The 22,128-nt window shown below is 55.4% G+C and overlaps 1 protein-coding gene across 3 annotated transcripts; it reads right to left on the bottom strand.

Annotated features, from left to right (window-relative positions):
- Positions 1-5,574: 5,574 nt before the first annotated feature.
- LSM4 (LSM4 homolog, U6 small nuclear RNA and mRNA degradation associated) lies at positions 5,575-19,340 on the bottom strand. Of its 3 annotated transcripts, none has more exons than XM_003982075.6 (5): positions 19,221-19,340; positions 14,583-14,624; positions 11,264-11,362; positions 8,081-8,264; positions 5,575-6,261 (listed from the first exon to the last, which is right to left on the bottom strand). In XM_003982075.6, exons 1-5 carry the CDS (start codon positions 19,221-19,223, stop codon positions 6,170-6,172), a joined length of 420 nt encoding a protein of 139 aa, XP_003982124.1. In that variant the 5' UTR covers positions 19,224-19,340; the 3' UTR covers positions 5,575-6,169. The 3 variants fall into 3 exon arrangements, with proteins under 3 accessions (XP_003982124.1, XP_044904427.1, XP_044904426.1); XM_045048492.1 differs by lacking the exon at positions 19,221-19,340 and adding an exon at positions 18,911-19,124; XM_045048491.1 differs by lacking the exons at positions 14,583-14,624; positions 19,221-19,340 and adding an exon at positions 11,567-11,590.
- Between the last annotated feature and the right edge of the window lie 2,788 nt (positions 19,341-22,128).

Here is a 22,128-nt window from a genome sequence, read left to right on the forward strand (position 1 = left end):
ATCGTGGATGAACTTTGAAAGTGTCGTGCTCAGTGAAAGAAGTCAGACACAAAGGCCACCTGTTGTATGATTTCATTTATATGAAATGTCCAGAGCAGGCAAATCCATAGACCCAGACAGCAGATTAGTGGTTGTTCAGGGTCTAGGGGAGAGGGAGTGGGAGGTGACTGGTAACCGGACAGGGTTTCTTTTTTTGGGTAATGAAAATGTTCCGGAGGGACGCCTGGGTGGCTCAGTCGGTTAAAGTGGCCGACTTCGGCTCAGGTCATGATCTCGCGGTTCGCGAGTTCAAGCCCCACATCAGGCTCATTGCTGTCAGCCTGGAGCCTGCTTGGGATTCCATGTCCCCCTCTCTTTGCCCCTCCCCCGCTTGGTCTCTGTCTCTGTCTCTGTCTCGCTCTCTCAAAAACAAATAAGCATTAAATATAAAATAAAATGGTTAATTTTGTGTGAGTGAATCTTACATCAGTAATAATTTTTAAAAGAACATCGGGTGATAACTAAGGAAATCTGAATAAAGTGTGTACTTCAGTTCATAACGATCAGCTTACTGCAACTTCAAGATGCCCAGCATGCACTTGCCCTTGAGCCTTCACACCTGCTGTTCCATCTAGCTGGAGGCTCCGGGGGAACCTAGGAGCTGGATCAGACTCTGGGGTCTGAGCTGCCTTCTAACCATTTGCCGTCCCCCTGCCCCCTCCCCCCCCCTCCTCCAATCACTGGAAAGGTCAGAGTGCTCGGTGGATAGGGATGATGTTGAGGACATTCCCCTGCCTTTGGAGGGTCAGGCTGCACTCTCCGGGGTGGGGGGGGGAGGGAGAAGGACCTCCAAGCTAGTGGGGTCCCGCAGCAAGTGGGCAGCAGAGGCAATGGATTCCATCCAGCTGGGGAGCCCTCTCCTGTTTCCAGCTGTCTCATGAACACAAACAGCAAGAACCATTTTTTGAATTTTTAAGGAAAGTTGCTGAGTAATGAAGATCTCCCTGGACAGCACTGCTGTGCCCCCAGGCTCCCTCTCCAGGAACTGAGTCTTCTGGGGTTTGTGGAAAAGACAGCCTTTCCAGAAGCTTCTGAGGAAACCATGTCGAGGCTCTCCATGGCGACAGGGAGAGTGGGAGGGAGGGAGGGAGGCCACCTCACCATCATCCACACGCACTTGGACATTTAGGGACATCCCCGAGCCCTGCTTGCCAGGGATACTCAACATGCCAGAGGGGCACAGTGTGGAGGGACAGGGTCTGGGGGGGGGGGGCCTACAGGGAGGGTTTTCAAAGGAACAGAGAAGGGAATGAGGGAGGGGAAGACGCAGGAGGACGCACTGAGTATTTTTAGGCACTGAATGCAGCCCTGAAATATTTCCACGGCCACTCCCCGAGGGTGAGCAGGGTGACTATTTCGGTGCCTGGTTCCAGTGGAGGCGGGACGGACAAGGGTGAGTCACCGCTGGGTGGCTGGACCCAGACTGGGAGGGGGCTCTTAGGGCAGGACCGGGGGCCTTCCAGGTGACCACTCACCAGCCTGGGCCAGGCAATCAGTGCTGGCCTCCGGGGCGAGGAGGACGGTGGCCTAGCCAAACCAAGCATGTGGCACCATCGCCAGGGTCCCCCCAGTGAGCTGCTCGGGCTGAGCCCAAGGCTTATAGAGACGGAGAGGGTCCCAGCAGGAGTTTCCGACACTCTACAGGTGATCGGTGAAGAGTGAAGCTCCCCTCTGAGCCTCATGCAAGTCTGTATGGAGCGCTTGCTGTATACCAAGCCTCCTTCCCCTTGTAATTGTCCCGACAACCCCTGTGAGGTAGAGACCACTGTGATCCCCTGTGACCAGCAAGGAAGTGGAGGCACAGTGGGGTAACCCTTGCCAAACATTTGGTGTATCTCGAACCCTTCTGTCGGAGGCAACAGAAGGAGGAGCTTGGAGGAGCCTCTGGAGCTGTGTGACCTGGGGGCAGGTGGCTCACCCTCTCTGTGCCTGAGTGTGGGAGCTACCTGGCACACACTGGATTGTTTTTAGGATCACGGCTTGGGTCTGATGACTCCTTTTTTTTTTTTTTTTAATGCTTTTTCAAAAAAAATTTTTTTTTATTTACAGAGAGAGAGAGAGAGCACACACATAAGCACATGTGCTGGGGGTGGGGGTGGGGGCGGGTAGGGAGGGACAGAGAATCCCAAGCAGGCTCTGCACTGTCAGCACAGAGCCTGACGAGGGGCTCGAACTCAAAAACCATGAGAGATCATGACCTGAGCTGAAATCAAGACTTGGGCATTTAACCAGCCGAGCCACCCAGGCACCCGGGGTCTGATAACTCCTGACCTCATCTCTGCCCGGCCGTGACAAGCCACATAAGCTTGGGGGGCTTTTCACTTGCGGTTCCCTCCACCTGTTCCCTCCTCTCTTCCCGTGGACAGTGGCTTCTTGACCTTCGGGAGTGGATTTGAACATGCCTCCCTCGGTGAGGCCACCCCTTCCTCTCTGGAAATCTTCAATTCCAGCATCCTGGCGTTCCTAAGGAAAGACGAACCCTTCTGCCTGGGCCCTCATGGCACCCCTGCCCCCTCTTTTTTTTTTTAGCATTTTATTTATTTTTGAGACGGGGAGACACAGAGCATGAACGGGGGAGGGTCAGAGAGAGAGGAAGACACAGACCGAAACAGGCTCCAGGCTCTGAGCTGTCAGCACAGAGCCCGACGCGGGGCTCGAACTCACAGACCGTGAGATCATGACCTGAGCCGAAGTCGGACACTTAACCGACTGAGCCACCCAGGCGCCCCCCCCCGCCCCCTCTTTTACCACGTCTGTGACCTCTACTGTGGGCCGAGCCCCCAGCACCAACCTCCTCCTAGTCTCCTGGCTTCCGCTCTTGTCTCGGTCTGTTCCAGAACCCTCTGTGCCTCCCATCTTGCTCAGGGCCTGCACCTGCCCCACTTCCTACCCCCTCACTTTGTTCTCGTCACCACTCTGTGCAGGGCCTTTGCACTGGCACAGGCCTTTCCCCTTGTCTGAAATGCTCTTCCCCTCGATGGCTCGCTCCCTTGGCTTCCTCCTTTTCTGGAATGTCACCCTCTGGCCACCTTTCTCCCACTCTTGCTCTCTTTTTCTCCACGCTGATGCATTCGGCTTGTTTGTTGCTCGCTCACTCTGTGGAAGGTAAGGGCCACCGGGCCAGGGCTCTTTGCCTCATTCATGCTGAGTGTCCAGCAATCGGGACGGGGTGGTGGCCCCAGTTCCTCCGCCTCCAGGCCAGCCCCCTGCTCCACTGAGGCGGGCAGCTTCTCCCAGAGGTCCTGTGAGCGGACATCAGCCCCACTCCTATACCCCTTACTGGCCAGGTGTCCTCAGAGGGACAGTGGAAGACACCAGGGCACTCGCTGAGCCACTGGACACACACACACTGCTGATACCAGGACAGGCTGGGGGCCCTAGGGTCCAGACGGATGGGTGGGGAGGACACTTGTCCTCATGCTCCCGTGGACGCAGCGGGCACAGGGAAGGGCTTCCCCGCGGAGCTGCTCTTGAAGCAGCATGAGGCCCCACCGAGAAGGTGTTGGGGGGGGTGGTGTGCAGACAGGGGTGGCGCAGGAAGCAAGAGAGATGCCCCCCCTTCCCCCCGCCCGCTGCCGCCTTGTGGGACGGATGCTTCGGGTTGCTGGCCACATCCGTGTCCCCCAGATGGACTCTTGGCCCCAAGTCAGGCAAGCAGGGGCCAGGGCCGTCAAGGCTGGCCCTGCAGGGCTTGGGCTCCAGGCTGAGTCACACCTCCGCTCAGATGGGAACTGGAGCAAACGCCAGGGGTAGGAGGTCCTTGGTTCTTGGGAACCGGGAACAACCTACGTTGAAGGCGTCCTACTTGCCCCGAGTCACGCACCGGTCAGCTGACGAGGGCTCAGGTCCCAGCCGACAACCATCAGAGGAGTGGAAAAATCGAGGCCCACTGCTTAGGATCTAGACGGGCTCTTTTGGTTTCTCTTCTTGTTGAGGGGGCCGAGGCTGGTTTCTCGAAACCAACCGGGAAGCTTTGAAAAACGGGGCCGTCCCGACAGCCAGCTCAAAAAGACAGAACCTTCCGGAAACCCACTGCACCTAAGCGGACTGGGCTGATGAGGCGGCTCACGTCACGGGAGGGCGAGGAGGGGACTGGGCTGCAAGCCCGGGCTGCCTGGCTGGAAAGGTCAGGGCCGGCTGGCATGTCTGGCGACACACGCGGGAAGCCGCGATTACGCAGGCTGGCTCCGGTGCCGGCGCTGAGCCCCAGCGCAGAACCGTGGGGGGGGGGGGGGGGAGGGAGAGCCTGGGCCCAAGACCCTGAACTGTGAAAGGCGTTCTCGTTCTCGGGCAGGGCTAGGTTAGGGGAGGAAAAACCAAACTGCTAGAAGCAGGAAGGGGCGGGGACTCCAAAGGGCTTCCCATTCGCAGCCTTGCTGGACACCTGACCCCAGCTTTCATCAAAGCCTCTCCAGACGGGGCCCCACAGGCTTTTATGGGCCTGTGAGTCCGGGGGCCATGGGGGAGGGGAGCTGAGAACCCGGCCATCTCCCTTCCCACCGGTCCTTCTGGCTCCTGCCCCCACCCCCCACCCCCAGCCCGCAGCCCACGTCTCTGAGGGATGTGATCTCTCTGGGCCTGGGGCTTTGCCAGGCGCCCCCGGGTTCCACTCTGCCTCCATGCCCTGTCCCCCGTCCGCGCCAGAGTGCTGCTTTGACGCTCGACACATATTCGGGCTGCAGCAGGTCCCACGAGGGGCGCCCGAGGGAAAAGCAATGGTGGTGGCCTGGGGCAGGGCAAGAGCACATCTTGAGACGGGCTGAGGAGTCTCGGATGTGGCTACCTGCGAGACTGCCTGGCTAGCCCTCGGCAGCTCCAACCCGTGAAGTTCTGTCTCCGGCAGCACCTTGGATGCCGATCACCCCCGGGGAACGGGTCTCGACACGGTGACGATGAGAACCCGCTCTGGTGGGAAGCGGCTGGTGCCCCGTCTTGCCTCCCAGCACCAGGCTGTCCCGCGGTTCCCCTCAGTTGTAACAACAAGGAAAATCAGTCCGCTGACAATGGCACAGAAGCATTTTACAAAAGTGCTGGCTCAACATCCCAGGCAGATCACGTCTGTGCCCCAGCTTGGGAGAAGAGATAAGAGCCTCATGACAAGGTTCCTCTCGCGTTGCTGGAGGCAGCCGCAGCCGCTCGTCACTGTTTCTCTCAGTGAACCTGGTGTGAATGGTGCTTACAGAGCAGGGGCGGAGGGCAGGACACTGGTGGCAAGGATGGGCTGCGTGGGCATCACGCTGGCCCCTCCCTGGGACTTCGCTCCCCCCCCTTCCCCGCATCACCTCTCTCCGCAAAGGGGCCCAGGGATGACAGGCAGACCTGGTGCTGGAGGGCCACTCCCACCGCCCGGACAACAGCCACCTCTTTCTTAAAAGGACATCATGGGACACGGAACCAGTGTCCTGTTGAAATACTTCCCCTTGGCGAGACAGGCAGCAACCCTCGAAAGGAAACTTCTTTTATGGGGCTGTGATTTCCTGAGGATACCACACTCTAGATGTGCCCAATGGCTCAAAAGGAATTAGGAATTTGCAGTTGGTAGTTGTACTTGTTTTTATTTTTGTAACACAAACAGGGAGAGAGGAGGCAAAGGGGCAGGGCGCAGCAACGTCCCAGGAACAGCTTCTGTGGCGGCATACGTTCCTACGTATTTGTTTTCAAAAGGCAGTTCTGAGGTCCGTGTTTCAGGAAACTCCCAAGGCTGTCAATCTCAGTGCAAACAGCTTAAAATAAAAACCTCCGGTCTGTTCACCACAGGAGGATCCAACTCAAAATGCAAAATAAGCCTGTTTGGAAAGCGCCCGCCCTCAAAACAAGAGCGAGGGCTTTAAAGACATATTAAACACAGAATCTTCCAGGAATCGAGTCAGCTGCGGCATCACAGAACCAAAAACACCAAATAACATATCCAACTGTAGAACTGCTGGCTTTAAAAAATAAAGGGGTTGGGGGGGGACTTACGTAAAAAGGATCACAAAATGACAGACGGGGAGGGACGGGGGCTCTTCCCCAACACCTGCCTCTTCTTTTTGCTCTGAACACGCTCCCGAATCGGAGAGCAGGACCGCAGCGTCAGGGAGCGGCAACAGATGCTCAGGGGCAGCTCAGTCTCGGGGGGACGAGGGGCGGCTCACTGTTTGCCCGCCTGTCTGCCCGGCTTCTTTTCCGGCTGACCTCTGCCTGTGCCTGGGATCCCACCTCGGCCCCGGCCACCAAACACACCTGTGAAAACAGAGGAGGGGGCTGCAGCAGACCCAGGTCTGGAAGTCCAGCTGAGACGTGGGGTGGTGCTCCAGAAAGTTCTCAGTGTTGACGAGGGACAAGACCAGCTCCCCAGGGGTACGAGGGATGGCAGGGAGGACAGAGGTCAGCTCCCACTCACACGGGGGCTTGGGGCAGGCTTCCTGGGAGAGGGCCTGGGGCCAGGGTAGGGGGGAGTCATCAAAAGGACAGAGCCAGATGGCTTCCAGGAGGAGGGGAGCGAGAGCCCGAACAGGGACAGCACTCAGCCCAGGGGGAGGGGCACAGGCCCCCAGATCTGAGGACCCAGGCTTCTCTTTCCCGGCACCGCCCACACCCACTGGCCCAGGAGAGAAACCGTTGGGAGATTCTGTGTGTCCAGCCTGGGGGCGGGGATAAGGGAGTTCTCTGCCCTCTAACCCCCGCTGGCCAGTGATGGGGCTGTGTTTCTAAGACATTTTATGTGGAGCCCGAGGTAGGAGCTGTGTAGGAGGCTGAGTAGTCAGGGATAGAACACAACCCCACCCAGGGAGGACCCGGAAGGACCAGGGCAGCATGGGGACACAGAAAGGTGCCCACAGTCCCCCTTCCACCACAAACCCACAGCGGGCCCTACAGGGACTGACGCCAATGCCCGCAGAAGCTGCCTCTCCTCACCTCTCACGGGCAAGACCAGCTCTGCCACACACCGTGAGATTTCCAGCTGCCGCCGAGGGTCCCATGGCCTCTCTCTTCAGAGTGGCCCAAGGAATTACTCCTCCCTCAGTCTCTGCTCCTCTGGGCAGCTCACTCAACAGTGGTGGCCCTCAGCACGAAGAGCCAGCCCCCAGGTACAGAAAAGGCCTAGTTCACCCCCAAGGCCTCGGTAACCCTCCATCTGGAGTGCCCTCTCGGCCTCCTCCCTCTGGCTCACTCCTGATGATCACGGGAGCCTCGAGGCTCCGGGCTGACTCTGTCCGTCCTGGCCCTGCCTGTGAGCCCCGGGGTGTGTGGGGGGGGACCTAGGCCTGGCACACAGAAGGCCCCTACAGATGGAAGAGACAAAGCCAGGGCCCTCCAACAAGAGGAGTGAGTGGGGGGTGGGGGGTCTGCAGATGGCCTCTGGGCTCAGGCCCCAGCTGACTGCACAACAAATTGAATTTTAAGCCAGATTTATAATCCCGGGGTTGGGGGTAGGGTGAGGGGAGTCCATCAAAAAGGCATGAACTCTTCCTTGTATAAAGGAGAGACAGCAGGGAAGGGTCTCACGCGAGGCCCTGAGCTGGGATTCTCACCAGCAGCCTGGTGAGGCAGGGGCCCCCAGACTCTCTGCAGAGGGGAACCTGAAGCTGGGGAGGTGCCTCGCCATGCCCAGAGCACCTGCCAGGACCCACAGGTGGGCATCAGACGAGGGCTCAAGTCCCAGGTCAGCACAGGCACCGCATCAGTCGGCTGGGCTGGACCCAGAGTTAAGGGAGCACAGATGACTGCTGCTGGGCAGAAGGGCCCAGGTCGGGGAGGAGGGGGGTCAGCACCACCCACCAGGACTACACGATGCTCCTTGGGTTGGGCCTGTGGGGCTGGGGCAGGCAGCAAACAGCAGCACCAGGAGAGCCCTGTGAGTCATGACCCCCAGCTCTACGTAGGGGGGGCTCAGAGCCAGGCCTGTGGCACCGTGACGGCACCACCCAAGAATGTCAACACTGGGACGGGATGGCTGACACGTGCTGCTGCAGCCACCCTTCAGCCGCAAGGCCCGGGCAGACCCCGTGGCCTAGCCAGCTGGAGGGGTCGGGGGGAATGAGGGGAGAGAAAGGCCTACCTCGCCCAGCACCCCCCATGCCTCGACCCTTCTGCTGCTTCTGCTGCTGCAGGCCACCGCGGCCACGGCCCTTGGCCACCACCTCCTCCTTGACCATGTCGATGATCTCATCAGGTATGCGCAGGTACTTGATCGTGCTGCCACGGATGTAGCACTCGGGCATCCGCCAAAACTTGTCCCCATCCTGTGTGAGAGAAGGGGGAGTCTCAGATCTGGGGAGCATGGGGGGAGTGCCTGCAGAGGGGGTGCAGATGGCCAGGGCACATCTGTGCCTCATGTCCCCATTCCCACCTGGGCCACAGTCCTAGCCTCCCTGCACCTGCAATCACCCCTGCGTAGTTCTCAGTCCTGGATTTGACGTGGGGGTGGGGGAGCTGCCTTCCAGTGGAATCTCTCCAGACCCTTGGTATCCCTTTATACAGGAAGAGTCAGGGGACCACATGAGATAGCTTCTTCATTCTCGACCTGTCCTCCAGTGTGGGACAGGGTTTGTTACCTGCGGCCCACAGCCCAGAGAAGGCTGTGGCCCTACGTACCAGGCACTGCCACAGCCTGGCCATGGCCCAGCCCCTCCACTCTCCTGCCCCCAGCCTTCTAGAACCCACCTTCTGGAACCCTCTCCTCCTGCCCTGACTCACTCATTCATCCACATGTCTCCTGACAGGCTCTGAGCTGGGTGTGGGACACAAGTAAGTGGGATAGAGACTCTGTGTGACCGGTGAAGAGGGCGGGAGGGGGTGGCAAGGCTGGCCAGAGGCGGCAACCAATGATGCCAGTTTTCAGAGGAGCTAATTAAGGCTGGAGAGATTAGGAGGCTTGCAAAGTCACAGACTCCGGAGCAATGCCAACGCTGCAGGTCCTAGGATGTCAACTGCCTCCCCCCGCCCCTCCCCGCCCCGTACCCTGTGACCAGCACAAGGCCTTGCTCCACACCCCCTCCTGTTGCCCTTGGGCAGGAGCCCAGGGCCTCTTCCTTCAGATTAGTTCTCCAGCCCCACCCCTGGTACCCTGAGCCAGAAGTCTTGGCAGCCCTCTCCTCCCTGCACATCCCTAGAAATCAGACCAAGACACTTCCCTTCTCAGAACCCAATCAGGGCCCCCTTGGCCCGAGGACAAGGTCCAAACTCCTCAGTGTGGCTCCCAAGGGCCTGAGATCTAGCCCCACCCTGGCTGCCCTCTCTCAGCTCTCGATGACGTGCCTTCCAGATGGAAACTTCTGGAACACACAGTGGGCTTCTTGCCTCTAGCACTTTGCACATGCTGTTCCCACTTTTCCATGTCTGGCTAACTCTGACCCCCGACAGGCCTTGCTTCCCAGCCTCCTCGAAACCCCCAGTCCTCATGCATAACACTTCCCAGCAGTGCCTGGGTCAGGCCGGTCTGGCCCAGTGGAAGTACTCAACACGACAAATGGAAAACTAAGGGCCAAAAGGAATGTCTGGGGGCCAACTCTTCCCAGGAGTGTGCACAAGCCCCCAACCCGCACAGGAATCCCACGAGGTCTCGGGGCACTCCTCTCCCAGGAAAGGTAGGCCAGGGGCCAAGTCCGCAGGGATGCAAAGTACAGCCTGACAGAAACAGAATGATTCCATGGAAGCTCAGGGCTGGGACTGGCTGCTCAGGGCTCAGCTTTCCCTTAGCCAAGGACGGGCTGGGCCCAGCACACTCCCTGCAGGAACCAGAGCTTACTCTGCATTCCCTGGCAAGAGCTGAGCAGCCTGAGCTGAAACCACCCTCCAACCAACCTTAGCTTTCCAGTGCTTTCTTGGCCCCTGGGCTGTCTGTATCCTGCCCATGCTGCCTGCTGCCCAAGGGAGGTGCTGCTACCACATGTTGTACAGATGAGGATGCCGGAGAGCCCAAGTGACACTGAACCTCACACCGGCCTCTCTTTCCAACCAGTAGATACAAAGGGAGGACGACCCAGGAGGACCCACAGGTCCAGTCTCTGCTGGCGGTGGAGGTCAAGGCTGACCTTGCCCTGAGAACTGGCGGTTGCTTCCAGGCCCCAGCAGTGGACACAGACCTACTGGCCACGTGCTCGGCTATGCACTGTGACAGCGTCTGCTATAGCCACACTGGAACTGCCCAGACACCTGCTGTCAGAAGAGCGGCACAAAAACCCGGAGAAAGTTTCTAGCGGGACACCTCCCACAATGTACCATCACAAGAAGCAGGGCACAGAGCCACACAGGTGAGGGGAGACGGTCACACTTACCACTTTGCCTGCCGGGGTGTGAACCATCCAGGAGGACGGCCCAGGGGCAAGACGGGCTGCCTAGTGCTCTGCTGTACTCTGGGATGGCAAGCCTCAGGGGCACCTGCCCACGGGCTCCAGGCAGCCCCATTCTGGATGGTCCCCCTGCACCTTCCTCCCCTGTAACATAGGGGGCTGTTGCCAAAACGGGGATGGAGACTGGAATCGAGGCAGAAGGAAAGCCCTGGCAAACCCCAACACAGGTTAGCAGTAGAGAGCCCTGCCTTCACCACTATCATCATTCTCAATGCTCTGTGGGTCATCCTGAGAGCTGGGGAGGCCTGTGACCCCAGACCTCCAGTCCTGGCCCATCCAGGGGTCCTCCTGGCCCTGTACTTCCTGGTTTGAGGCCTTGGGAGGTAAACAAGTTTCCTAGTCCACAGGGCCACAGGGCTGCCCTCGCCCCCTGGTGGCCTGGATATCCCATGGCCACATCACCCTGGCCTGCTTGGCAAGAGATCTACACAACCAGGACCAAAGGCAGCAGAGGCTGACGAGGAAGGTCAGGTTTGCCTTGGAGGCCACTGCCCTACCTGGACACTAGGGATCTGTAGCCAGAAGCGCCCCCTAGGCCTAAGTCCTTCTTGTTTAGGATGGGCACCAGAGGTGGGGGGAGGGGGCAGCGTCCCCCTAGGTGCAAAGTCCGGGGCACCAGGTGGAGTTGGAGGCCCACACATCTGCCCCCCCCCCACACCTGGACCAGTCACTCGGGCCCCGCCCTTCCTAAGCCCGACTTCTTCCACAGCCTTACCCTGGCGGGATGACCTGGCAGATGTCATCCCACAAGGGCAGGGAGGGGCCTTCAGTCCCCTGAGGGCGCCGAGGCTCTATAAGCCCCAGATCTTATACAGCCTGGCCCTGCCTGACCAGCTGTGCCAGAAGGCACCCAGGCAGTGGGCGCAGACTCAGGGCACGAGGGCACTCACCCTGGATGTGCAGATCACCTCTCGAAGGTTAATGTTCATCCAGTTATCACAGCTCACCAGGTGCCCATTGTATGTCTCTCCATTTTTGAGTTCCACCAGCTGGAAAGAAACGGCCCCAAGTCAGCCATGGGCCCCAAGGGAAGCGCAGCCCTACTTCTAAGAGCTACGGGACTATGGCCCGGGCCTCATTCTGACACATCCTAGCACCTCTTGGGACCCAGCAGCCACAGCACATGGTGCCTAACATGGTCCACACACACACATCCCCACCCCCTGACCCCCGGCCTCAGTGGCCCATCTTACAGGCGACATGTTTTACATCCTCTGTATGTTTTGCTGGGCATCGTGGACTTCTATGATAAAACCAAAAAAAAAAAAATTTTTTTTTAAGGTTTATTTATTTTTGACAGAGACAGAGTGCAAGCATGAGCTGGGGAGGTGCAGAGAGAAGAGAGAGGGAGACACAGAATCCGAAGCAGGCTCCAGGCTCCGAGCCGTCAGCACAGAGCCCGATGCGGGGCTCGAACCCACGAACCGTGAGATCATGACTTGGGCCAAAGTCGGACGCTTAAGCGGCTGAGCCACCCAGGTGCCCCAAAACCAATTTTTTTGTGCAAAGCAAACAAACAAAAAAACAGAAAACAAAAACCAAACAAACCCACAAAAAATCCTCTACAAATCTTTCTTTAATGGAACCATCGAGGTTTGGGTAACAGTGGCCACTGATTCATGACAGCTGGGAAGGCACACCTCAGCTGGTCCGGGCAGGTGTGCCAGGGGCAGGTGTTCTTTGATGGCACATGTGTGAGCTTTGGTGGTCTGGAAAGTCTTTTTCCATCCAACGCTTACTTACTCGTCTATTTTATTTTATTTTATTTTATTTATTTATTTTTAAAGCTTTCTTTTTTAAAAATTTTATTTTGTGTTTTTTATTTTTTTTTTAACATTTATTTATTATTGAGAGACAGAGAGAGACAGAGCATGAGCAGGGAAGGGGCAGAGAGAGAGAGAGAGAGAGAGAGGAAGACACAGAATCCGAAGCAGGCTCCAGGCTCTGAGCTGTCAGCACAGGGCCCGACGCGGGGCTCGAACTCACGAACCGTGAGATCACGACCTGAGCTGAAGTAGGACGCTTAACTGACTGAGCCACCCAGGCGCCCCCTTACTCGTCTATTTTAATGTGTTTTGGGAAAACACAAGTAGTAGCACATCACTCTGAAAATATGCTGACATTTAAAAAAGAATCAACTCGGGGGAAAAAAAAAAGAATCAACTCAGGTACCTGCCCAGGAGAAATAAAAACAAACATCCACGTAAGAACGAGTGTACAAATGTCACTGCGGCCAAAACAATCCCAAATAGACAAAAAATAGAAACCACCCACATGTCCATCATCAGCAGACAAATGGATAAACAAACTGTGGTATGTCCACACAAAGGAGTATCACATGGCCATAAGGAGCGAAGCCCTGATACACGTTAAAATGTGGACGAACCTCAAAAAATATCAGGCAGAGTAAAAGAAAACAAACACAAAAGGCCACACAGCGCATGGTCCCATTTCTAGGAAACGTCCAGAAGAGGCAGATCCATAGAGACAGAAGGCAGGTTAGTGGTTGCCAGGGGCTGGGGGAAGGGGAGTCACTATTAACAGGGATGGGGTTTCCTTCCGGGGTGATGAAATTGTTCTGAAACTACACAGAGGTGGTTGTTTATAACACTGTGAATGTGTTGTATGTGTTAAAAGGCTGAATGGTAGGGGCGCCTGGCTGGCTCAGTCAGAAGAGCATGTGACTCTTAATCTCGGGGTTGTGAGTTTGAGCCCCTTGTTGGGTGTAGAGATTGCATAAAGAATTGAATTAAGTAAAAACTTCAAAAAAAAAAAAAAAAAAGGTTCAGGGGCGCCTGGGTGGCTCAGTCAGTTAAGCTGCCGGTTTCGGCTCGAGTCATGATCTCACAGTTCATAGGTTCCAGCCTCACATCAGGCTCTCTGCTGTCAGCGCAGAATCTGTTTTGGATCTTCTGTCTCCCTCTCTCTGACCCTTACTTGCTTGCTTGTGCATGCACACACACACTCTCTCTCTCAAAAGTAAATAAACATAAAAAAAAAAGATTGAACTGTCTATGAATTATATTTCAGTAAAAAAGAGAGAACAGAATATATTGACGTATATCACACACTGTATGATTATGGGCAAAAGTCATTTAGGGAAAAAACACGTGTTATGTGATCCCATGTATGTTTTTAAAAAGCACATTCATGTTTATACACGTATGTTAAAAGTCTGGATGTGCAGGGCACCTGGCTGGCTCAGTAGGTGTAGCATGTGACTCTTGACCTTGGGTTTGTGAGTTTGAGCCCCATTTGGGCCAGGAGTCTACTTAAAAAAAAAAAAAAGTGTAGATGTGCATATATCAAAGATATAGTTAATTTGCTGGGAAGGTTAATGAAGAGAAGCTTCTAGGTTTTTTTTAATGTTCACTTGGTTTTGAAGGAGAGAGAGACAGAGCATGAGCAGGGGAGGGGCAAAGAGAGAGAGAGAGACACACAAGAATATGAAGCAGGCTCCAGGCTCTGAGCTGTCATCATGGAGCCCAATGTGGGCTCGAACTCAAGGGCCATGAGATCATGACCTGAGCTGAAGCCGAATGCTTAACTGATTGAGTTACCCAGGTGCCCCTGGAGCTTCTAGTTTCTATGTATCTCTAGTATTTGACATTTTTAAAAAAAGTTTATTTATTTTTCTGAGAGAGAGAGAGCATGTGTGTGTGTAAGTGTAGGGGGCAGAAGAGGGGCAGAAAGAGAGGGAGAGAATCCAAGCAGGGTCCGCACTCAGCGCAGAACCTGACCTGGGGCCTGATTCCACAAAACTTGAGATCGTGACTTGAGCCGAAATCAAGAGTCGGACACTTAACCCACTGAACCACTCAGGTGCCCCATGGTGTTTGACATTTTTTCCCCCTAAGTTTTTAAACGTTTATTTATCTTTGAGAGCAAGAGAGAGAGAGAATCCCAAGCAGGCTCTGCATCGTCAGCACAGAGCCCGACACAGGGCTCGATCCCATGAACTGTGAGATCATGACCTGAGTCGAAATCAACAGTCGGATGCTGAACTGCCTGAGCCACACAAGTGGCCCAGTGTTCGACATTTTAATAAGGATGTATTACATTTATAAGCAGCAGAACTAACCCAGGTCCTGACACAGGCAGAAGAGGGTTAGGAGGGCAGGTCTGCCTCACCCTTTGCTCAGTATCCCCACCCCCATTCTGAGGCTGGCCCCCACAGAAACTCCTTGCCCCCGACCCACATGGACTCACCATGGGATGATTCTGAGCAGTCTTCAGCAGTGACAAGGGAAGCTGTAAGGCAAACAAAGGCACGTGACTTGTCTGTCTGGTCAGCACCAAGGAGCCTTGGCCTCTGGGCACGGCTGGGACTCCAGTCCCACAAATCTGCCAGCTCACCACAGCGCTGGGGGTGCGGGAGCATGCATCCCTCACCCCGACAGAAGACACGTGCTCCCAACTCTGCCCAACCCCAGGACATACGCTGCCTCCCGGTGTGGAAAATCTCAAACACTTGCCTCCTGCCTGAGATCAGAGGCAGCAGTCACCTGGTCTTGGGGCTGACCAAGGGCATTTCTTTATAACTCACGTTGCATATATTTACATCCTCGACAGGAAAGGGCTTAGCCCTCCGTGCTTATCAGTAGCATCACAGCACACAGGTCCTACTGCTGGTTGCGTTTTTTACTCAACTGCTGTCTCTGAGATGCATCCCTGTGAATACATGCAGCTCCTTCAACTTCATCCTCAGTGAGGTTATTGTCACACCCACTCTACAGATGGGGATACTGAGGCTTAGAGACGGAGGACCTTGCTGGGCACTATAGAGCTAGTAAGAGATAGAGCCTGGCTTGACCCCATTTGCTGGAAGGCAGTTCATGCCGAGCCCACGCCTCAAAGGGCAGCCAAGCAGCTGGGAGTCAGCCTTGATCGAAGGTGGCTACGTCTGAGCTAGGTTTTCAGAGAGCACTCCATCAGGTAGGAGGAAGAAACATTCCAGAAAAAAATCTGTCATTACTACAAGTGACGGCAAATAAAAGATGCACTCTTTGAAATATCACCCAAAGTTTTCAAGATATTAAAAAAAAAATCTGCTCTTCTCATTTTGGGTGCACAAATCACGACCCACATACTAAGGGCCTGCCTCTCGGTCTCCAGGAGGGTGACCTCGGGTGGCAGTGCTTGGGTCCAGGATTCAATGACAGGCCAGCTGGCGAGACCAGATGAAGGTTCCAGACCGAGGGTCCCACGGATGAGACACTGCCTCAGCGCGGGGGACGGGAGCTTCACTGTACCCTGCCCTGGCAGTTCTGGAATCCGAAGTCACCCTGCCCCCCAGAAGCTCTCTGCAGGGGAGTCTCAGCCTGCCCTCACCCTCCCAACGCAGGGCAGCTGCTTCTCCAGGTGGTGGAGACCGGAGGCCAGAAATGGCCCTCAACCCCCACAGGGGGGCCCCAGTGGAAAGACTTGAGCGGGGATTCCCACGTCCCATAGACCTTCTCTATGAAGGGCTGCCCAGGGGAGGTCCAGCGCCGGCAGGAAGCCAGGCCCAAGCCCACTTCCTGTACTGGCTTCCTGGAAGGGCAAGAGAATAAAGGGCCACGTGGAGAAGAGGTGGCTGCCGAGAGGAGGGCGGGCAAGCAGGCTGGGGCCCCAAAGAGACAACCTGCAGCTCCTGTGCCCTCATCTGTGCGATGGTGCCCGGGTGCAGAGAGCCATGGAAAAACAGGAGGCTCCGACTCCCACGTGGGGGCCGCGAGCCTCGGTCGCCTTTTACAGTGGAGAAGCCCCAGGCTTTCCTGGGCAAGCCTGTTATCTTGTGTCCAAAATGGGAACGTGGACCGGGGTGACACGCTCGGGTCTTCCTCCCAGATTACCTGAGGGGGCAGGGCCAGGCTGGCCCTGGAAGGCATAGAAGAAGATGGCCTCAGCACTGAGAGGCAGAGAGAAGTGCAGCCAAGGCCCCTCTAGATGAGGGACCAGCGGCCAGAGCAGGAGGGACCTTCCAGGGACACACAGCAAGATCCTGGTAAAGCCCATGAAAGCAAGCTGATGTCCGTCAGCAGGGGACCCACAGGGGTCCTCCTACGGCATTCGCAGCTTCTTTTTAATTTGTTTTATTTTTGGGAAAGCACAAGCCAGGGAGGGTCAGAGAGAGGGGGACAGAGGGTCCGAAGCAGCCTCTGCACTGACAGGCTGACAGCAGCGAGCCAGATGTGGGGCTGGAACTCACGAACCGTGAGATCCTGACCTGAGCTGACCTCAACTGACTGAGCCACCCAGGTGCCCCGCTTTTTTTTTTTTTTTTAAGTTTATTTATTTATTTTTGAGAGAGAGGGAGTGGGAGGGAGAGCGTGAGCGGGGGAGCGGCAGACAGAAAGGAGAGAGAATCCCAATCAGCACAGAGCTCGAACTCACGGAACTGTGAGATCAGGACCTGAGCCGAAATCAAGAGCCTGACACTTAACTGAGCCACCCAGGCACAGGCTTCTCTGCCGGCGCTGGCCTCTCCCTTGTCCCGGCTACTGGCACCACAGCCCTGGAGAAGCCACGGCTTCCTCGGCTGTCACTGGCAGTGCCCTATTCACAAAGCAGCTGAGAAGGCGTCTGAGATACAGAAGGCACCAAAACCTGCTCCCAACACTCCCCTGCACATCCAGGCCCCAGGCAGGTCACAAGGCCAAGCCAGCTCCAGCCAAACTGGACCATTGGGTTTCTCACAAGCCACACCCATTTGTGCTGTACGACCTTTGTTCCCCAGGTTCCCTCTGCCTGAGCTGTCCTTCCCCAGGCTGGTAGCTGCTCCCATATCACTTCTTAAGGCTCTTGGCCAAGCCCTCATAATAACCTCGTCTAGGGATTGAGATTTCCACCTGGGCCACCCACTGCTGCTTCCATTATAGGACAGAGCCAGTCTCTAATTATCTTGTTTATTATGTCTCCCTGGCTAGACTGGAAAACTCAGAGGGTGTGGACTTTGTCCAGTGCCGAGCTTGGAGCCAGGCACTTGAGAGGGACGCAGTAAATATTTGCTGAACAAATACACAAGAAAATGCACACATCATCCAGGGAGGCAAGCGGTGTGGGTGGAATAACTGCCCCACCCCACAGATAAGAAAAGGCGAGGCTCAGATGGGGAGGGGTGGCTGCAATGGCCGGGAGCAGTGTCCACATCTTGCCATCTTCCAGATCTTTATCCCTAAACTGAGCCGGAGACAGAGGCTAGAGGAAGGGGAAGATCCCTGAGAACTTAAAAGACTCGGTGGGGAAGAAGTTCTTGAAGGTGACCAGGGAGATGGCACAGGGCAGGACACCACTGGGGGAGACAAGGCTATCTGGAGTTGGGAAAGTCAAAAGCTTCAGAAAAGCGCCTCCCTTCCTCTAGGCTTTTTCAGGATGTCTGGGGTCTGGTTCTCAGGTCTAAACCAATCTAAGGCTAGACCTGACAGCTTCCTGAGGCTCCCAATTCAGGAAGCTGTCATGGATCCACCCTCCAGACCTCCTGCTTTCGGCCCCACCATGACCACAGGGAACTGGCAGTGTGTCATGCCTTGTCCCTTCGTGAACATTCTTCAGGCTGAAAAAATAAGTCTTTCCACAAGCACTGTTCTAGGCTCAGGCAACAACTAATCAGGGATAAAAGTCAAAGATCCTGCCTCCAGGGAGCTTAACGAGGAAGGAAACTTCCGGTTCCGCCCATGCCCTCAGGTCAATTCTGCCCTCCGGCAGAGAGGAACACACTCCCTTCTCTCAATTCCTGCAACAGCCAACAGTATTTAGTGCAAGCCTTCCCTAACCCTCAGGGTGACTGGTGCTGATGGGCTAGGCACTCCCCTAGGAGGCCTGGCTCTGAATTTCAGTGTGGTCCTGTTTCCCTGTCCACGCATTTTAATTTTTTACTTTTTTGAGGAGAGAGAGCACCCAAAAAGAGGGGCAGAGGGAGCGAATCCAAAGCAGGTTCCATCCTCAGCTACGGGGGCTCCATCCCATGACCCTGGGGTCGTGACCTGAGCCAAAATCAAAAGTTGGACGCTCAACACACTGAGCCACTCAAGTACCCCTACACATTTTTTTTTTTTTAAGTAAGCTCTACGCCCAACACGAGGCCTGAACTCACACCCCCAGTATCAAGAGTCGCATGCTCTACCAACTGAGCCAGCCAGGCGCACCTCCCTGTCTATACTCTGAAGGCACAGGAACTCTCTGGCCTAAGTCCAGAACTTCCAGACCCGAGAGCAGCATGGTTCTGGAGAGGTTTCCGGTCAGGGCCTCAGTTTCTCCTTCAGTGAACTGGGAGGGTGCAGTGATTCCACTCGTGGTTCAAAATGCCCTTTCTCCAGAAACGACACCCTGTGTGATCCAGGGAGAAGGCAAATCTCCTCTATGGGCCTGTTTTTTTCAGCCTGAAAACGAGTGGCACAGAAGACTTGTGCTAACATTCTAAGAACCTTGCAGGTCTTGAAAGTCTCAGAACTGGCTTAATTTGAGAACTCAGATCGGCCCCCTGTCGCTCCACCTTTCCAATATATGAAGTTAGATTAGGTCGGATGCACTGGGAGCCACTCCCTGCCCGAACTCACTCTAAGGCGTTCACCGGACCCTTTGCCGGGTCCCCTCTCTCAGGCCTCGGTTTCCCCATCTGCAAGGTGGGAAGACTGCAGCTAGGCAGACGTATTATGAGTACACGTTCGTCCAATCCTAAATTCCCTGAGAGCGACGTGCTGGGTGCCCTGGGAGACCTCCCTGCGCTCGTCTGCGGCCGGGGGGCAGAATCGAGGCCCTGGCTGCACGCTAGCTCCGCGTCGCCCCTGCCTCAGCGCCCGCCCCGAAGGCGCTCGGCGGCCGCGTCCCCCGCCTCCCGGAGAGACCTCGCAGCCGCGCAGCCCTCACCATGGTGTCGGCGGGGAGCCGGCTAGCCGACCACTTCCGCCGCCGCCGCTCACGCTCCTGCCGGTAGCCGCCCTGCCGCGCGCCACTAAGCTGAAATGAAGTGGCAGCGACGTGAGCCAGTCAGCGCGGGGCTCGAGGGAAGAGCAACCAATCAACGTGGAGTAGGGAGGGGTCGGCTAGACAAGAGGGACAAGGTTGGCTGTGTTCTCGCTGGAGGAATACGAGAGAGGGCCGTAAAGTGTCGACGTGAGTGCTGAAAAAGGGGCGGAGCCACGCGCGCCAGCGCCAGTGGCCTTGTGGGTAAAGGCGCATGCGCAGGTGAAACTCTCGTTGCTCTCCTGGGCTCCGCGCTGTGGGCAAAGCCGGATATTGCCACAATTTGCAAAGGAAGAAATTGAGGCTTCGTGGTTATTGGGTTGTGTCTAATGCCTCCCTTAGGGCTCCTACACTTCAGATTTTAGTTATTTTAGTTGAGCCTCGCCCCAGGCACGTCTTTTGGTAGGTTGGAATCCCGACTGTGCCTCTCTGAGCCTCAGTTGGGTGACCATCAAGGGTTCCTTCCTCTGCTTTGACCTTCAAGCTTCTAAGTGAGCAGTAGGTGCCTTCCTCCAGTGACTATTCTTTTCCAGGTGTCCTGAGTGTCAGCATTGGCATGAGAGCCTTTCTTACCAAGACCAGGGCCAAGTTCTTCCAGCTAAGAAGGCCCTATATTTCCTGGAGCCTGCTTGGGGAGGCCTTGATGCTCACGTTCTCAATAAAAATTCCCCAGCATCAGGCCTCAGAGACCTGAGCAGAAAAAGATGGGAACACATAGGTCTAGCCACCTCCCACTAAAATTTCCCCTCTAGGACCTGGTGAGGGAGGGAGATCTGGGTGCCCAGCGCTGCTATAAATGAGCTGAGTCAGGCACGTTATTCCCTTTCCCCTCCTCCTTAAAAACCGAAATAATCATCTCTACCAACCAGGGTTACTGTGTGGCTTGAAAAAATATGGAAGCCACATAAAGTGCCAGGCACCTGGGAGCGCTGAATCAACAGTTGTCCTTCAAGCCTTAGCTTGGGGTCCTTCCACCCCCGGAAACCAATCTTGAAGACTCCAGGGCACATAGCCTATCAACAGGGTGACCCCAGGAAACCCCTATTGGAGGTGGAGGCTGAGAAAGGGAGGGTAGGATCCTTGCAGGGGGCACCAATGAGTAGTCAATGCAGTAGTCTAGCAACCGGGGGTCAGTCCAGCTGGAGACCTCACGGAGACAGCATAAAAGCTGGTGTCTTAATAGTGATCCCACCTAGGGTCAGGGCAGCTGGGGTATATATTCAAGCCTTCTCTAGCACTGGCTTAGGCCTGGGTGCTGGTGGGGTCTGGGTTGTGTGCAGGACACTGGTAGGTGACTAATAGTGATACACCACTGGGTTGGATTAGAATGACAAGCCAAGCCTTGTTTGCCAATGTTAAAAAGGCTGATTACGGTAAACAGCAGAAACTGCGGTACCATGAACTGTCTCGGCATCAGCATGGTGGTGAAAATAGGAAGAAAATCACAGGCTGGTACACTCCTTTCTGATTTTCCTCGACTTCTGTACTTGGCAGTTTCTTCTTTGGCCCAACTGGCAAACGCCTGTTCATCCTTGAAAACTCTGCTTGGGTGACCCCGTGTGGCAGACTGCAGTCACTGCAGTTGTTGTCGGCCCTTTTAACATAGGGATGGCCAGTCAGAATAGAAGGCTCCATCCCCCTGGCCCATCATGATTGGTTAAAGGAGGAGCATGTGACCAGCCAAGGTTCATTGGGATCTCCCTTGGGAGGGACGCTGAGGCTGGCCAAGAGAGCTTTCCATGGAGGTTGTTGAAAGTGACATAGTTTAAGACTAGGATTGGTTTTCTGGACGATGCTTTCTCTGCATGGTGAATCCAACCTCCACAAGAGCTACCATGTGGGGAAGGAGGCATGGTGTGAGCCCCTGGATCCAGCTGTACCTGAAGCCATGAAGTGTGACTTTCCACTGAGCCCAAAATGTTGTCCTTTATTGCTTAATTTTCTTGGAGTTTGGAGTCGGTCCCCGGCAGTTGGCATAAGGTGCACTAATGTATAGGTGCTCTGCGAACATTTCCGTGATAGCCCCCCAAATCTAATCGTCCCTTCTCTTACACTTTGAACTTAAGTAGCTGGCACTGATTCACTACCTGTTCTGTGTCACATTGTCATTGCTTGCTTGCCCACTTAAGCCTTTCTCAACTCTGACTTGTAGGCCCCTGTTTACCGCTGTCAGCCAAGTTCCTGCTGTTCATCAAGGACACGTGACCCAGGCTCAACGAATCAGAAGGCTCCCCTGGGATGGTTCTGAACCGGCAGAACCGGAGCGGGAGTCAAGTACAGACCTCCCCATCTCGACTTCAGAATCTTGGCCGTATTTAATCCTGGATCCAGCTGTATGTACCTGATGCTTCATAAATCCTCCTCTTTCCTTATCTCTTGAACCAATAATGCTATTTTTTTTTCCCAGTCTACTTTAAATTGTGTTTAAATTTAAACACCTGGGTGTCTTTGTTGAGTGGTGGACTCTTGATTGCAGCTCCGGTCATGATCCCAGGGTGGGAATCTAGCCCCAAGTTGGGCTCTGTGCTGAGAGTGGAGCCTACTTGGGATCGTCTCTCTCTCTTTCTCTCTCTCTCTCTCTCCCCCCCCTGCACCCCACCCCTCAAATAAAAATAAAATAATTATAAGCTGTGTTCCTGACAGCAGAAACCTAAAGAGTAAAGGTCAAGGTGCCTGTCAAATTAACAAAAACACTCTACCCTACACTAAAAAAGGGGCGGGGGGTTGAAGAATTGTAAGACCCCATGCTGTCAAAGTGGTGGTGAAAACTGGTACACATATATTTCCTTTCGAGTGGGGAAAACATTGGCAT

The sequence above is a fragment of the Felis catus genome, chromosome A2 (assembly GCF_018350175.1).
Source record: "Felis catus isolate Fca126 chromosome A2, F.catus_Fca126_mat1.0, whole genome shotgun sequence".
In the NCBI taxonomy this organism is placed as follows: domain Eukaryota; kingdom Metazoa; phylum Chordata; class Mammalia; order Carnivora; family Felidae; genus Felis; species Felis catus.